The following is a 19,133-nucleotide window of genomic DNA, read 5'->3' as shown; positions in this document are numbered from 1 at the left end:
AATGATTTAGGCCACACTCTGTCACGCCCACTTTGCGACTTATGTTCAACTGAGTTGTTCATGCAAAAGTATGATTTTTACACAAGTCTTTATAAAGTCTGTGAGTTGATGCAAGAAAACTATTATATATAGTCATATTTGAATACTAATCTACAGATCTAGTGCGGGAGGTAAAACAAGATATAACAGAAGTAAAGTAAGAGGTCTTAAAACAGGACAGGAATTAAGAAAAGATCACGATGAGTTACACAGAGGGATTTAGACTATGGAACTTATTGTGCAATCTCTGGAGTTAAGAATCAATGATGCTTTCAGACTGACACAAATGATAACGGTTTGCAAGGCCAAATGGTGTACATGGGTCAAAATAAATACTATTATATAGCTTAGTAAGAACCTCAGAATTTATCTTAGGGTAGTGAACAATGTCCCCTTAACCAACTGACATTATTTCTGCCATGGCTGTTTTGAAACATTCATTTGCAAAAGTAAACCGATTAAATACATTTTTTGAAGAAAGGTGTTCACTTCCACCCGATACAATACTTATTAGCTTCTTGAAGAAGAAAATTGTTAATGTTGTTAGTCTTCTTCAAGCTATAACAAAGTATACTGTATAGACCGCACAGTACACTACGGTACATTATTAGCTTGAATTAGAAAGATGCACTTCGGTCCTAAACACGTTCGGAACGGTAACGTTATGTATCAGAGAGAGGCTGTACATGCGACGCCATATTGGTTGACTGCTGAAGTTAAAAAGGTAAAATGTTATTTAGTTTATCTGATTTTATCCACTGCTATGTAGTCTTTGGTCGTTTGCCCTCCTTGTGAAAGTTGTATGTGTCAGTCTAATGTAACACGTTTTTACGTTTTAAGTGTGTTTCTGGCCTATATATTGTATATTTTAAAGACAAGGGCATGTACAATTTTATGAAGCATGCTTTTTTCTAGTCCAAATAATTATGCCGTCTAGGAAGGCTATTTTTGATATTGCTGTTAAACGTTGAAAAAGGAAATATATCAAAAAGCCTTACTAAAACGATATACTTACAATGACAAATTTGGACTAGCTTTTTCAGTCCAAATAATTATGACGTCTGGCAAGGTTTTTTTTTTCTGGGACGCCTTCCTTCGAATATAGCCTTACCAGACGTCATATTTATTTGGACTTGGTTTTTTTTCAATACTATATTTTAAAAAGCATTGAATTATACAATATTGTGCAATAGTCATTGAACAGTTAAAAGCTAAATTGAAGCTCCCACATCAGGCCCGTAGCCAGGAATTTCAAAAGGGGGGTTCGTTTGACTCAAAAACTCGACTTTAACAGTCACAATTCGAACAGAACATTGACTTTAATAGTGCTTATTTGTTTTCAAGGGGGGGGGGGGGGGGGTATGCACATGGGGGATATCCCGCAAATGAGGGACTGTCCCCAGACAAGTCCAAATAATTATGACATCTTGAAAGCCTATTAATTTTTTTTTTCATTTGAGCTTGACGCCTTACATGTATGTTGCAGGAAGGCTTCAGAGCAAAAATTTAGAATAGCTTTCCTAGTTGTCATAATTATTTGGACTACATGTATCCCCAGACAATAAAACTTATCGCCATTACTGGATATTACACAGGTTCCAGTTAAATGTTAAATTTTAATGTAATAAAACAAAATATTTGATGCCACAAAAGTAAAGTGATTGTTGTATGTGTCAAAAGTTGAGGCATCCTGGATTAGCGATAAAGGTGCAATATTCATTTTGCTGTTGAAAAGAAATAGATAATCTTTTCGCATTTTATGCATAAGCCATTAAGTTTTAAGTCCATACAAATGTAAGTCTGTCCATCCATATGACTCTATGTCCTAAAGTTTCAATACAAATGTAAGTCTGTTCATGGATATGACTCTACGTCCTAAAGTTGGTTTCCATTCTTTAACAGACTAACTTCAGTTCGCCTCAAACAAATACTATGAAACTTCTAGTATACACAATGTTGATTACCTCAAAACACATATAATGCCTGGAGGTTATGTCTGAGTTTTTGTTGGGTCACTTATCGTTCTAGAGTTATGCTCGTATTAGAAATGAAAAAAAAAATACTGAATTTTTGGACTTACATGAGTCAACTAACTCGTGATGGCATCCGTAAAATTTACAAAGAGATGATTTCAACTTCACCATTTGGAACTCGTGATTTAATAGCTTCCTTGTGGGCAACAACCCTCTCTTAAGCTGCATCCAACAAAGCATTTTATTGTGCAATAATTGTAAAATCATAATTAGATATTGTGACTTTTTGTCCTTTGAATTTTATTGTTCTGCCAATTTTATAACTTTATGTGACCTGATATTTTATTGGACATGTTGGTCTGAACTATATATTCTTTCATTATTTTTTTCAGGATTTAATATTATTTTGGTGAAGACTTTTATCAGAAGAAGCTACATATACATGTAGATGAATATCCCGAAGTGATTTTTTTTATGATTTTTTTATCTTTTAATATCAATATATGTCTCATAGATATATAAAGAAAAGAAAATCACAGTTTACTTACATTGTTCACAAAGATGGAAAGAGTCAAAAGGTGACAAAATCCTTTAAACGTGAATCTGCGGGTGTCTCAACTGATACTGACCAGAAAGGTGAAACTACATGTACAGCAAATAATGATTTAAGTATTGATGGTGTCCAAATACGAGCACAGGAGGATAATGCCAGCAGTTGTTCTGCAAAATTAGAAGAAGAACATGTACCTTCATGTGACAAAAAAAGTAAGACATCCCCTTTTACCAGTAACCACTCCAAATAATTTAGTTTTTCATGGGTATCATATATTCATGTATACATAGATAAATAGGAAGATGTGGTTATGAGTGCCAATGAGACAAATCTCCATCCAAGTAACAATTTATAAAAGATAAACCATTATACATGTAGGTCAAGGTATGGCCTTCAACATATTAATGCTGTACCTAAACAATTTTTATGTATTTTACAATGTACATGTATATCACAGGTTAACATCAGCAATTTATTAGATGAATTTTGAAAATCATTGCTGATCATTTCCTTTAAAGAGAGTTATGCCTCTTTGAAACATTAATTTTAAAAAATGGCATCATGAAGGCACTCATTTCTACAATCTTTGCAAATTTTGATGAAACTCGTATGAATATCATAAAAAATATGAATTTGCAAGTGAGGCAGAATTTTCATTACAGGAAATGGATCCTACATATGTTCACAATGAATTTTGAGATAAATATAAGAAGATATGGTATAAGTGCCAAATAAACAACTCTCTATTTCTTTCTTTTCAAGTCACAATTTATAAAAAGTAAACTAGTATAGGTCCAAGTTCAGTCTTCAAAATGGCACTTTGGCTCACGCTGAACAGCAAGCATTGAAGGGCCCTAAAAATAAATATTGTAAAACCATTCAGACAGGAAAACTATCAAAAAAGAAACAAGAAACACTTGAACAACATCAATGCACAACTACTAACATCAGAATCCTGACTTAAAACAGGTGCAAATAATTGCAGCGGGTTCAAACACTTTAATGGTACTTGTAGGCTTAATTTAAGTTGCTAATTACTCACATTCGAGTTAAACAAAATTTATAAGGAAAAGAATAAATAACCATTTCACTCTTTAAGTTAAATTGAGAGTGCATGAAAGTCAAAATTATAATCCAATGCTTAAATTAATGTCATTTCCTTGTATGTTTTTTCTTGTATTATATTCAATGCTTAAGTCATGCATCATTTATTTTGACAGAATATGAGAAGGCAAAGTACAAAAGACTGGAAAATTGGGCAGAAGTGAGCAAGAAGCTGTATAAGAAAGGTCTTCAAAAGCAATTTTTAACTGGCTCTACCTGCAAACAGTGCAACATTGATACAACCGACCTTTATAGATGTATTGATTGCATAAATTACCATGCTACCTGTCTGCCATGTTTGAAAAAACGCCATGAATTCCCTCATCTTCATATTTTTTGAGAAGTGGATGGTAAGTGTTTGTCTGCTTTAATCCCTTGCACAGAGATTTTGGTCTTTATTTCTTGATGAATTACAACCTTTATCATTAAGCTGATTATTTTTTTCATCATACACCTTAGCCTACAGACTTTATCTTTGGGTCAGAGTTCAACTTAATTATATGGTGACTGACATTTTCTGATTTGAAATTAGGTTCTAAATTTTCAGCCATCTCTGCCCTCATTTATAGTGACCACTACAGTTCTCAACACAGCTATTTGAAACACATTCCCTTTTCATAAATTTTTAAAATTGAGAATGGAAATGGGGAATGTGTCAAAGAGACAACAGCTGAAGGCCACCAACATGCATTGAGGACCAGTTATAATGGCAGGATAAATTATTGCATAACTTTTAACCACTATAAGATGTTATTAACTTAATTTAATTTTGTCCCTCAAAGATCCAGGTCTTTAACGAGTAGGTTTTCATTGAATCTCATTTGATGTTATTTGTAACAGAAGGATCCTTTAAAAGAGATGGAAGCATCTCCTTGTTATGATGATACCTGCTGCCATTTAATTTGCCTTACATAATTTTTCTAGCATGGTACATTTATTGGATTTTCCTGTTCAACTCCCGTTTGGGAAGATGGTAGTCATCAGGAGTGTTCAACATCTTACCAGAAGGACATAGTTGTTGTTGATGATAAAGGTATGATACATGGGAATAGAATTGTAACTTACATGTACTATTCTTATAGGTGAATATTGTCAAAAATGGATGGAGTACATAATGATTAGGATGAAAAGGATACTTTTTTGAATATTTAATGCAAATATGAACTCAAGAAGATGTGGAATGGTAGCCAATTCTTACAACTCTCCACCAGATACCAAAAAACATGTTAACAACTACAGGTCACTATACAGCCTTTAACAATGAGCAAACCCCCATACTGCACAGCCAACATTAAAAGGCCACAAATTGACAAATGCAAAACAATTACATGATAAAACAAACGAGCCGTATGGTTTATGTTCATAACATTGAAACATTAAATAGAAAACAAATTGGATATTCAGTATATATATGAAATTTTATATTTGGGTATCACAATTGTTTTATTGCAATCATCATCATGATCATTGTTCATACATTGTTGTCATACATTTTGTCATATGAGACATCTCTGTCAGTCTGAACCCCAAGGGTGACTGGGGTATAGAAATATGGTCACTTGGTCTTCTCCAGACCGGCAGTAAAACGCTTGCCGAAGTGGGGCGTCCGTTTGGCTGTGCGGGATGTATCAAGTTCGAAGTCACGTCCGTCAGAAGGGGACGATAAATCCGATGCCTCGTGTAAAGAGAGTGCCACAGTCTTTGCACGTTAAGAACCCTTGCAACAACTCTTTGAGGGGTCCGTAGGTGGCCTGTTGCAAGGCAAAATTTCTGTCCCTATCCAATATACCCTCATTTTCCATTGGCAGTCCAAATTTCCCCGACCATCATCCTAGATGGCCTCTATTACAACAACCTACCTATTGTATTTATTGTGAACTTGTTCTCGTCCTGAATATGCATGAAATATTTGCCACTGGACGTTAAGCAACCAACGATCAATCAATCAATCTGTCAGTCTGAATTTTCTTCATTGAATACATATATATATTCTAATCCAGCATTTAAGATATATTTTCAATTAATTTAACTTATTTATTACAGACTGCAAGATGGGAAATTTCTGTTACTTCATTGTAGTCTCTTCTTTTACAGGTAGACAACACATGAGGACTCTAGAGTTCTGTGCCAGTGAAGATGAGGCTGTTACTTTATTACAGTACGATTTGTGGCCATCTTCACCAAAGCGTCCACGTCTAGCCTTTCATATCGATCTTTTAAGATGGCTGAATGGTCTATTACTTGAGTGTCAGGTTTCAGCCAAAGGCTTCTGTGAAGCACTGAAGGCTAGACAACCTAAGCTGTATAAGTTCCTTGTGACTAAGGAAGTAAGTTACTCTTATTTTACGGAATAGATGAATAGAATAGTAAATTGATCATATCTTAGTTCACCCACAGTGTTTTTGCCAATTGCATACTGTGGGTACCAATTTTTGTGGATTTTGTAGGCGAAGGTTGACCACTAGATCAAATGTACAATGAATGACAAATTTTCTATAGATTTGTAACCAACCTTACAAAAATCACGAAATATAATCTCTACGAATTTGTTAGTTTTCCTTGATCCACACAAAATCAAATGAAGCCACAGCATTTTAATGATAACATGATATGTTCTAAAAATGAGTTAAAAGGACACAGCATTAGATGATGATTGAAAAATAATTTTAAAACAGTTATGTCTACATAATACATTCAAGTAGTTAATATTTAATTAAAAAAAAAACTAATACATATAATATTCCTTTTTTTATTAATAGGGAAAGGAAATATTCAAACTGCTAATTAATGAAACCATCCATCAATTTCGGTAGTTTTTGTATTGTATGGATTATCCATCAGATCCAACCCTTGATAATGGATGTACCTGTCCAGCATGCTTTCAGGTAATTTTTCAGAAAATTCTGAACTTCAAGCAAGAATTGGTGATATATTTTTTATACATTTGTAAAAATTATACTTTAAGAACTTTTCTCTAATTCTTGGTCAATTTATCCCTTTCTGCACCTATTTTGTATAAAATAAAAATAATCAACATGTAGTTCGTTTGATATCAGTACTTCATTAGTTAAAATCTGATTATGACGTTGAATTTTCTTGCATTCTTTTGAATTTCCTATTGCGACAGCACCAAAAAAGGTGACCATGCTTGATGACGTCACATAGAAAGAACACATTTTTTTCCAGACAATTCATAAAGAAGAAATAAGTTTGCCTGCATAATGTTAGAAATTCATTAGAGAAACAGATTCCACCACCAAATCTCGTGTAATACCATATTTATCCACTCTTGACAGTTAAATTTTAAATATTAAAACGCTTGGCCAAGCCTCGCGTTTTAAATTTGAAAATTTAACTGTTTCCAGTGGATAAATATCGTATTACACTCGATGCAATGGTAGAATCTATATTTGTCTGTCATTTTACTGCCCTTTGAAGGAAATCTTGGATTTTTTTTTGTATACCACAGCATTCCAAAATTTAAATGAATTATTTTTCAAAAATTGTATTATTGATATCAGTAGTATTTATTTTTAGTGTGAGACCAAGATCTTTTGTTTTGATGCTGACTTTCAATTGGTAAGAAAGACATCATCTGGTCAGCAATGGTTGTCCCCAAAGCACCAAGAGCGGTTTTTTTTTTACCAGAAAGAGGTGGACAGCTTTATGTGTACATATAACAACTCACCTGTTGATAATGTAAGTACAACTGTTAACCTTAGATCAATTGTTCAGTGTACCACTGAAAAAGTCGGATATGTGGCTTGCATTCCCATAATGTTCGTATTATGAATTTTTATATTGGACATCCAGAATATCAAATTGCTTTCCTTGATGTACAATCAAGAAGTAGGTATACAAACTTTATGTCTTCACTTTCAAACCCACAAATTATATATTTGCTGATGTTGTGAAGATTGTTTTCCTTTTTTTTATTGTTTGAAGTATAACATTAAAGGGAATTAGGTGTCAAGTTCATGTTCACCATTTGACTCAAATTCTCAACATTCTAAGTGAATCAAATTAAAAAGAGTCGGAGGTAACAATTAAAAATGCATAAGTATTGGTATTTTATGTGTATTTTTGTCTAGAAAAAAAACAATTATTAAACAATGGAACAACCTCTAAAGATTGCTGACAGTCATATATCTGAATGTAAACATAAGTATAGATAAGAATAGATTTCAAGCAATCACAAATGGATTTTTCCCCTCTTATTTTTTTTTATAATATAGGTTAAAACAATATGTAAATCCTTACTTATGTTTAGGGTTGGGGTGCCAAATGGGGAAAAAATCTGCTTTTATTAACACTTGAAAAAAAAAAGAATTAGATCGGAGCTTATGCCTCTTTTTGATGATAATTTAATTGATATAGAAGGATTTTTATTTTCATTATTTTTTATTTCTTGGCATTAGGACTGCAGTGATTTTCAAGCCGGAAGCAACATTAGATCAAAAGCAAAGAATAAAAAGCTTTCAGAGACAGCTGTGTTTGGAGCAACATGTAGACACAGAAGTTCTTTAGTCTAAAACATGGAGAACGGTATTTAACTATCATCTCTCAGTTATCCTACATATCTATACTTTTAAGTCTTCAATTTTATTTTTTAAACTTTTTAAACCTTTGCTAATGCACTAAGTAGAAAAGTTATACATAAGTTGTCTTTAAAAAATACCATTAATAAGGTTTTGTGCTGCAGACAGTATGTTATATGTATTTAGATATTTGTATTTTGTTTTTTAGACTTGGATATGCAGAGTATTTGATGAAGTTGCTTCTCAATGAGAACAATGGACAGAAGATGCATGTCTCCTATGATATAGCTTGCCTATTGAAGAAGCATTTGCAGGTAATATTGAGCCATTAACATGTATGAAACTTATAGATACATGTATAAGAAGATGTGATACAAGTGCCAATGAGATATCTCTCTATCCAAGTCACAATGTGTAAAAAAAATATACCATTATAGGTCATAGATTATTACCAATGCTGAAATATTTTAAAAAATTGTTAAGAACGATCGCTATTCAGTTTCAAAATAACAAGCTTTTCATAACATTATTAGATATTGGTAGGTGATTAACGAAGGAACCAAGAGAGCAAAAAAATATACATGTTCTTGTTTTTGAGATGAAATTGAAATTTTGTGGGGGGGGGGGGGGGGAGTAAAAATGTTCTCTCTTGATCATTCATAGCTTTTAACATTTAGAAGTTCTCAAAAACTATTAAAAAAAATCAAAGATTTTATATAACTTTTACAGATGACTTATTATTAGATATATGTTAAAGATTTATGAAAAGAAAAATAGTTAAAAAAAATTCAAGTCATTCAAATGGATGAAACCAGAAATTCCAAAATATGGCAAGCGTTCATTCTGTTATGGTCTATGTGCCTGCATTTACTTTTCCAGCTCATATTCTCAAATATGGACTAGGAGCTCTATTACATATAAGTTGCACTTCACCTTATTTACTCCTTTAAATATACATGTAGTTTTTGAAAGTTGCAAGGGTTTTTTTTCAAACTTTACAAGTAAAAAAGAACAATTAATATTACTTCAAAAAAATTCTTTTGTTTGTAGTGATTATGCAATGTTATTTTTTATAATAGGTTGTTGGGGGGGGGGGGAAACAAATCAAATTATTTACTAAATTTGTGTTTCAGAAAAATGGTCATGAAGATATTCTGAAGAAAGTATCATTTTCTATACCAATATTCCACTGTTATGGGCATGGTGTTCCATGTCAGGTAATTTGTCATATCATTTACTTCTATTTTCAAGGTGAGAAAGGCAGATGAAAAATTCACTTTAATGTTTTAGAAAGAAAATATTTGTGGTGTCTTTCCTTTTTAACAAATTTAAATTTTCAATAAAGTTTGATCTGGAAGAAATTTCACTCAATATGATTCTGTTCTAGTTTTATTTTCATGTTCAATCGTTATTAATCAATAAAAAAAAAATTGAAAATTACTGGTGTTTGTTGTCAGCAAAAAAAGGGTCTTGATTTCCTTCAATTATGATTAATTACTATATTTGTATGTTAATTTTGGTCCCTTAACAGAATAACTATTAATAGGGATGCTGATGAAGCAATTATTAAAGTAATGGGATGAGGATAAAAGATATTTTAAACAAATATATCAACAGATGAACAGTAGATCTTGTGGCCTATGTTTATCAGACCAAAAAAATCATAAAACTTGGGAATTCCAACGAGAGTATAATTTAGATAAATGCATTTTTTTTTACAGATTTTGTATGGACCCAGAAGAACTAAAAATCTTGGGTTGACAGATGGAGAAAGGATAGAGAGGCTTTGGTCATATCTTGGCAAGTTTTCATCTATAACTAAAGAGATGTCCCCAGAAAACCGAACTGATTTATTGACAGATGGCTTGATTTATTATGGACAGAAGATTAAAGACAAGGTAGGTAATTTCTAATAGTTGATCTCGAATCAGATAGACCGAAAGATCATTAAAACTCAAATGTGGAAAAAAGCAAAACATGTAATGTGTTGCTTCTGAAAGGTGTATGTATGTGCCCAGCAATAAGTTAGGTGATTAAACTCGTACAGTTTTTTTTACAGCCATGCTGCAATGGAGAGGGCGTTAAGTGTTACCCTTGTCTTTATGTACATCCAAACTTTAGTATGCCTCAACCAAAAGTTTTTTAACATAATGCTCATGACCACTAATACAGATTAAAAAAAAAATGAATTCGTTGGTATTTTGGTTGCCTCATTTTTACCATTGTTTAGTCATGTCCCTTTATAATGTGGTCATCATCTGTGTCCATTGACAAGTCTTTTATTCTTAACTTCTGTGATATGCTAAATCTAACTGTGTTATTATTGGACCTTAATAGGTAAATGTTAGAAACCAATGTTTTGTCAAAATTTTAAATTCAGGCAAATAATCAGTTTTCCACACTTTTTTGTAAGGCTTGACCTTATATTTTTGTGAAATAGTTCAACCATACAAGTAATAGATCAGGTTGTGTTCCAATACAATTAATTTTTAACTGGCACAGGACTATGTATTTCTATGCAGTTTTCTCAGAATGCTTGTTTATATTGTGTTTTTTAGGTGACTCTCTTGTATCAAAGTATAAAAGAGCATCAAAATTAGAGGAGAACAGTAACACTTCATTGCTAGAAATGTTATCTTCATTTCCAGGTAAAGTTTATTGGTAAAAGGTTAATCTAGATATAAGAAGATGTGGTATGAGTGCCAATTCGACAAATCTCCATCCAAGTCACAATTTGTAAGAGAAAACCATAATACGTCAAAGTACATCTTCAACACTTTAAGGCACCCAACAGCTATCTATAATGGGCCCAAAAAATGTATTGTTAGTTATGGTCAAATTGAATGCATGCATTAACCTTTTAAATTTCTAAACCATGAAAAACTATTTGATAAAAGAATATTTAGTTAATTGAAGCATGCAATTGGCTATTTTGAATACTTAATTGTGTCATTATGATGTGTTAATAATAGTTTGTACATTCTTCATATTTTGTTCCAGTCATCATTTTGGCTTACAATTATGCTTATGAGAGTCTTTTCTAGGAGTAGATTGTAGTATTCATAAGATAACAGGAGTGGAAAACAGTTTTAACCAAAATTTTTTTCTTTATCTTTTTGTTAATTGATTTTGTTAAATTATTGTGCTGCTGTAATGATAATATCATTGGCTTTAAAAAAAAATATAAAATTAACTTTCCCAATTCAACTTTTCACATTGAATCAGGGGATCAGTAACACCATCTACCACTTACTCTTTAAAGTTGTTGGGAAAAAAATAATACAATTATGAGATTATTAAAGATCAAATGCATAGAAATATTTTCTTTCAAGATTGGACTTTTAGGGCTATTGCAAACCATCTTCCATTAGGCCTGATTTTAAAAGTTCCTTTAAGATAGTGATAGTGCTAAGTGGTTTCTTTAAACTTGATATAAGCAATTTCTTATTATAGATGGTGAAGCTGACATGGACATAGTTGAGGAATGGGTGAATGAAGAAAAGACATCTATCTTGTCCAGAATGCAGAACAGTTCAAATGAATCTGAATGTAAATATCCCATTTTTCATATAATGATAGTTATTAGTGAATACCAGTTTCATTATATCATCCTTAAAATAAAATGTTACGGGTTAAAGTTGTTTTTTTAGACATGATTATAATTCACTTTTACATCTTGTTGATTGTAAGAGATTTCTAAAAAGTATATATATGATCTTTCATTTATTCAACTAAAAAATTGAATGTTCAGTCTAGTGTTTCTTTTTTTCAGATGTTCTTAGCAAGACAGATATTTATGCTTTGGATCTGCAGAAATATTATAGAATAAGGTACTATCATAACATAAAGGACCATGAACTGTCATAGAGGAGAGTTCTTGATATCATTTTCTCGGGTGGTCCTTGAGGGAAATAGGATAGTTTGTAATAAAAATAAAACTGACCATGGAATAGATGTACTCCTAAAATAATGTCTGTTTTTTTTTAAATCTTCATTTATTTAAACTGTGGAGTGCATTAACCCTAAAGCCAACTCGCATGGTTTAAATATATTTCTCTTTCATCAAAAGTTTCATTTCTGCAAATTTGTTGGTTAGTTTAAGTAAACAATGACATCAAAGCACTATATTGTGTCAGAGTAGGGTTACTTTTACATTTGTTCTAAATTGGAGAGAGAAATATGTGATCTGACACCTATTTATCCCATTTTCCAAACAAATGGTGGCCATACATTGATGTTTCTTTTTGTATTTAATATTGTCAAAACAGAGATTGACTTCACATATGAACATTTTATGATCTTTAGTTTTCTCAAGATCGCAAGTTGTTGAAAGTAATGTTTCAGTATATATATATGAACTTTCTGATAAAAAAACTGCACATTTTGAAATCATAGCCTCAGCATTATTTTCAATGCGGAAACTTAAGTGTTGGCAACAGATAAAATTTATACTATATTTTTTTCATGTTTTTCTTTGTAAATTTGTATTTTCCTTTGTGAACATGCTATAGTCTCATCTTGCTAAGCTGAAAATTCTCTTCAGTAAATATTATTTTGTATTTGTAGATGTGATGGAAATGAGGAAGATCTCTCAAGGTATAGCAATAGAATATAGTAAATTGGGGTTTTTTTTATAAAAAGACATAGGAAACATACTACAAAATCGCAACCATATATTTTTTTTAAATTCACTCATCAAAGAAATATTTTAATTAAAACGAAAGTTTGTTCTTTTTTTTTCGATTTTAGCGGAAGCAGAAATAAACATGACTTTGATGTATTTAAAACATTAATTCTGATTACCATTACTAATTAAACTTTATGGTATGTTTGTTTGATTTAAGAATATATTTAGGGGTTTAAATTGCCTTTCATGCGTACCATATATGTTTTAATGGAACAGAGGATTTATGTGAAATATTAATCTATTTTTTCAGGTTGGAAAAGAAGTTATCTGCTTATGAAAATAAGAACAAAATGAAAAGAATTGATAAAGACGGTGAGACTTTCATATCTTGTTTGAAAGTAGCAAAGACCAAGGAGAAGAAGCTAGCACTGACTACAATTCGCCAGCAGGTTTCAGAGAAACAGTATCTGTTGAAACTAATAAGGAAATATGCAAGTAAGGATCAATTAAATGTTGTTTAGGCTATTGCAGCAGTGTTTAAGGGGTTTTGAAAGGTGCTAATTATTAAACCCATTTGCATTTGATTTTAATCTATTTAGTATACAGATTTGTTAAAAAAGGAAAATCCTACATTTAATTATGACTGGTTCCTTCCCACCACTGGTATCTAAAAAACATATATATCATGTTTTACTTTTCAAGCAATAGGCTAAAATAAATATATGTCTTGTAGTTAATAATTATTATATTAAAAGAGAGTGTGTTTATTGTTTTTTTTTATATTTACTGTACTTGGCAATAATTGAGATTTAATAACTCATAATAAGCAGTGTTTAAATATCTTCATTTCTATTTTCATTCTAATCCTTGTTAACTAAATTATTAAATTTTTTATTTAGAGGGGCAATCAATTTACCATCGACTTTCGAAACAGCTTAAGTGTGTCATTAAAAAAGAAAAGAAGTCAATTGACGGATACAACAAAATAGGAGAGCCCTGTTTTAACATGCCTCTGATTATTTGCTCTGATGATGTAAATACTGTTGAGAGCGAGATTTTCAATTGCCTAGGACAGAATGAAGGAAGCTCCAGAATACCATCAGTATTGAAACAGGAAATTGTCCAGTTGAAATGCCTTGTCACCAGATGTCAGGAAGAGAAAGAACTCCTAACACAAGAAATGTCCTCGACTTTGAATTGGTACCAGGATCAACTTGTGAAATTAAGGAGAAGGTTGGGAGAGCTTGATACTTCTGGGAGTTTCTCACATCTTATACGAGGAGGAATGTACTTGGAAATGTTAATTACTCATTTGAGTAATCTTTTCCAAGAATATATTGGGGATACATTTACTCCTCTACCTTTAATTTTAACAGAAAATGTAATGTCAGATGACCACAAAAAAATGTCTGAAATGTTGGCTTACCTGGCATCTGTTGAAGATTTATTAGTAGATGGAGATAGTGACTGATATAGAAAGTGACAGTGAAGATGAGAGTGACTGTGAGACCGAATTAGCTTAAAAAGTACATTTTAAATCCTTTTTTTTTGGTTTATGATATATAATTAAAAATTTGCTTTATAAACTCATAATTTTCAACAGATTTTTTGCTAATTGATTCAACATAGCTGATACCTAATGTTCAATATGAGAAAGTTATTTAACATTTTGGTATAAACTGAAGTATCGAACGATAAACTCCAGAAAAAAGGAATTAGTTATTTGTCTGTAAATTATTGTTTAAATAAAGAAATATATAAACTACAGTATTTGTTAAAGATGTCTAACTTTGAAATTGAGAATAAGCCTTTTAAGAATTTATTGGAAAAAACTTTAAAGAGTTTGTCAAATTCATGGTCACCGATTTAACTCAAATTCTCATATTTTTTTTATAACAATGTACTTCATTTATCAAAACTATCAAAAATTTTAAGTCAACACTTTACAGAGCATAGGGTCAATAATGTGTAGTTTAATTTTGTGAATATCTTAGTCAAGACTACATCTAATAAACTATCAAGTTGACCTTAGATGACCATATAAGCGATGTTAACATAAATATAGATACAAATATATTAAGCCAACTCTTTTTCTTAGATTTTTAAAGGTCTGTTTAATTTTATTATATAGATTAAAAATATATTTTTCTTATCATTTTTACCTGTTTAAGAAAAAAATGGTAGGTCAAATCACTCATCAATTGATTCACCTTTGTTTCACTTTCAATGTTGACATTCTTTTCCTTTTAATAACCAGTACACGTACAATGCATGTGTTGTCTATTACTATTTTTTGTGTTATTAAAATTTGCTGTTACAAAATGATAGAAATTATTATAAATTAAGGAATGTATCTCCCTCATGCAAAGCTCTGATTCCTTTCACGGATTTGGCTATACTTTTTGGACCTTTTGGATTATAGCTCTTCATCTTTTATATAAGCTTTGGATTTCAAATATTATGGCCACGAGCATCACTGAAGAGACATGTATTGTCGAAATGCGCATCTGGTGCAAGAAAATTGATGCCGTTAATTTTATTACTAGTTTAGGGGTTAAATTGAAGTTCTCATGAATAGATTTAATGAGGTCGAAATTGCCAGTGAATAATTCATAATCAATGTTATTTAGCTTAATTTGTCAAAATTAAACCATTTTATACAGGTTTGATCCTGTATGATCATGTATTTACATTTTGATAAATAAAAAAATCCATATGGACTATTTTTTACCTGATTAAATCAAATATGTAATGAAAAATACAATGTTATGCGCTACTTTTTGAGTAAAATGAGGTTGAAATTTTGTTTATCTGCTCAAAAATCAGATTTGTGGCCGTATTTTTGCTTTTAAAAGAAAGACATAACAACTTTGTTTTAAAAGATATATATATACACAAATTGTTTTTGTTAAATAATTTGTAATTTCTGTATTTTATAAGTATCCTCAAAATTTACACATTTTTGTCTCGCCTTGACAGAGTCACAAAGCGAGACATAGGTATGCTGTTTCATTTGATCAAGATAATTTCTAATATGTATTGGCAAATGTATTAGAAGTAAAATTGAAACAACCACAGCTTTATTCAAAAACTACACCATTTTCTCAGTAGTATTTTTTTCAGTAATTTTTTCTACTTTTTGATATTCATTCAGATTTGACCTTTATTGGTTATTTTTCAACATTTTTCTGTTGATTTGACATTTTTTGGGATAATTGTATACGATGTTACTTTAAATCGGTCATTTGATCAAGATAATTTTCTAATATGTATTGACAAATGTATTAGAAGAAAAATTAAAACAACCACAGCTTTATTTAAAAATAACACCAGTTTCTCAGTACTATTTTTTCAGTAATTTTTCTACTTTTTGATATTCAAAATATTACACCATTCTCTCAGTAACATTTTCTCAGTTACATTTTTTCAGTTATTTTTTCTACTTTTGATATTCATTCAGATTTGACCTTGATTGATAATTTATCAACAATTTACTGTTAATTTGACATTATTTTGGATAATTGTATACGATGTTACTTTAAATCGGTCATTTGATCAAGATAATTTTCTAATATGTATTGGCAAATGTATTAGAAGTAAAATTGAAACAACCACAGCTTTATTTAAAAACTACACCATTTTCTCAGTAGTATTTTTTTTAGTAATTTTTTCTACTTTTTGATATTCATTCAGATTTGACCTTTATTGGTAATTTTTCAACATTTTACTGTTAATTTGACATTTTTTTTGATCATTGTATACGATGTTACTTTAAATCGTTCATTTGATCAAGATAATTTTCTAATATGTATTGACAAATGTATTAGAAGTAAAATTAAAACAACTACAGCTTTATTTAAAAATAAGACCATTTTCTCAGTACTATTTTTTCAGTAATTTTTTCTACTTTTTGATATTCATTCAGATTTGACCTTTATTAGTAATTTTTCAACATTTTACTGTTAATTTGACTTTTTGGGGGATAATTGTATATGATGTTACCTTTAATCAGTCATTTGATCAAGATAATTATCTGATATGTATTGACAAATGTATTAGAAGTGAAATTGAAACAACCACAGCTTTATTTAAAAATTACAGCATTTTCTCAGTAACAGTTTTTCAGTAATTTTTTGTACTTTTTGATATTCATTCAGATTTGACCTTTATTGGTAATTTTTCAACATTTTACTGTTAATTTGACATTTTTTTGGATCATTGTATACGATGTTACTTTAAATCGTTCATTTGATCAAGATAATTTTCTAATATGTATTGACAAATGTATTAGAAGTAAAATTAAAATAACTACAGCTTTATTTAAAAATAAGACCATTTTCTCAGTACTACTTTTCAGTAATTTTTTCTACTTTTTGATATTCATTCAGATTTGACCTTTATTGGTAATTTTTCAACATTTTACTGTTAATTTGACTTTTTTGGGGATAATTGTATATGATGTTACCTTTAATCAGTCATTTGATCAAGATAATTTTCTGATATGTATTGACAAATGTATTAGAAGTGAAATTGAAACAACCACAGCTTTATTTAAAAATTACACCATTTTCTCAGTACTATTTTTTCAGTAATTTTTTCTTCTTTTTTATATTCATTCAGATTTGACTTGACATTTATTGGTAATTTTTCAACATCTTACTGTTAATTTGACTTTTTTTGGATAATTGTATATGATGTTACCTTAAATCAGTCATTTGATCAAGATAATTTCTAATATGTATTGGCAAATGTATTAGAAGTAAAATTGAAACAACAACAGCTTTATTCAAAAACTACACCATTTTCTCAGTAGTATTTTTTTCAGTAATTTTTTCTACTTTTTGATATTCATTCAGATTTGACCCTTATTGGTATTTTTTCAACATTTTACTGTTAATTTGACATTTTTTTTGATAATTGTATACGATGTTACTTTAAATCGGTCATTTGATCAAGATAATTTTCTAATATGTATTGACAAATGTATCAGAAGTAAAATTAAAACAACTACAGCTTTATTTAAAAATAACACCATTTTCTCAGTACTATTTTTTCAGTAATTTTTTCTACTTTTTGATATTCATTCAGATTTGACCTTTATTGGTAATTTTTCAACATTTTACTGTTAATTTGACTTTTTTTGGATAATTGTATATGATGTTACCTTAAATCAGTCATTTGATCAAGATAATTTCTAATATGTATTGGCAAATGTATTAGAAGTAAAATTGAAACAACCACAGCTTTATTCAAAAACTACACCATTTTCTCAGTAGTATTTTTTCAGTAATTTTTTCTACTTTTTGATATTCATTTAGATTTGACCTTTATTGGTTATTTTTCAACATTTTTCTGTTGATTTGACATTTTTTTTAGTAATTGTATACGATGTTACTTTAAATCGGTCATTTGATCAAGATAATTTTCTAATATGTATTGACAAATGTATTAGAAGAAAAATTAAAACAACCACAGCTTTATTTAAAAATAACACCAGTTTCTCAGTACTATTTTTTCAGTAATTTTTCTACTTTTTGATATTCAAAATATTACACCATTCTCTCAGTAACATTTTCTCAGTTACATTTTTTCAGTTATTTTTTCTACTTTTGATATTCATTCAGATTTGACCTTGATTGATAATTTATCAACAATTTACTGTTAATTTGACATTATTTGGATAATTGTATACGATGTTACTTTAAATCGGTCATTTGATCAAGATAATTTTCTAATATGTATTGGCAAATGTATTAGAAGTAAAATTGAAACAACCACAGCTTTATTGAAAACTACACCATTTTCTCAGTAGTATTTTTTTTAGTAATTTTTTCTACTTTTTGATATTCATTCAGATTTGACCTTTATTGGTAATTTTTCAACATTTTACTGTTAATTTGACATTTTTTTTGATCATTGTATACGATGTTACTTTAAATCGTTCATTTGATCAAGATAATTTTCTAATATGTATTGACAAATGTATTAGAAGTAAAATTAAAACAACTACAGCTTTATTTAAAAATAAGACCATTTTCTCAGTACTATTTTTTCAGTAATTTTTTCTACTTTTTGATATTCATTCAGATTTGACCTTTATTGGTAATTTTTCAACATTTTACTGTTAATTTGACTTTTTGGGGGATAATTGTATATGATGTTACCTTTAATCAGTCATTTGATCAAGATAATTTTCTGATATGTATTGACAAATGTATTAGAAGTGAAATTGAAACAACCACAGCTTTATTTAAAAATTACACCATTTTCTCAGTACTATTTTTTCAGTAATTTTTTCT

At 30.0% G+C, this 19,133-nt stretch overlaps 1 protein-coding gene across 1 annotated transcript; it reads left to right on the top strand.

Annotated features, from left to right (window-relative positions):
- Positions 1 to 710: 710 nt before the first annotated feature.
- Positions 711 to 14,427, top strand: LOC139495512 (uncharacterized). The gene is made up of 17 exons (XM_071283774.1): positions 711 to 763; positions 2,405 to 2,777; positions 3,786 to 4,019; positions 4,594 to 4,702; positions 5,764 to 5,996; positions 6,429 to 6,554; positions 7,207 to 7,368; positions 8,088 to 8,214; positions 8,416 to 8,521; positions 9,341 to 9,424; positions 9,929 to 10,109; positions 10,766 to 10,855; positions 11,661 to 11,756; positions 11,980 to 12,037; positions 12,774 to 12,803; positions 13,145 to 13,329; positions 13,734 to 14,427. Exons 9-17 carry the CDS (start codon positions 8,438 to 8,440, stop codon positions 14,303 to 14,305), a joined length of 1,380 nt encoding a protein of 459 aa, XP_071139875.1. The 5' UTR covers positions 711 to 763; positions 2,405 to 2,777; positions 3,786 to 4,019; positions 4,594 to 4,702; positions 5,764 to 5,996; positions 6,429 to 6,554; positions 7,207 to 7,368; positions 8,088 to 8,214; positions 8,416 to 8,437; the 3' UTR covers positions 14,306 to 14,427.
- Positions 14,428 to 19,133: the final 4,706 nt, after the last annotated feature.

The sequence above is a fragment of the Mytilus edulis genome, chromosome 11 (assembly GCF_963676685.1).
Source record: "Mytilus edulis chromosome 11, xbMytEdul2.2, whole genome shotgun sequence".
In the NCBI taxonomy this organism is placed as follows: Eukaryota; Metazoa; Mollusca; class Bivalvia; order Mytilida; family Mytilidae; genus Mytilus; species Mytilus edulis.
This window is presented reverse-complemented; position numbering and strand designations above follow the sequence as displayed.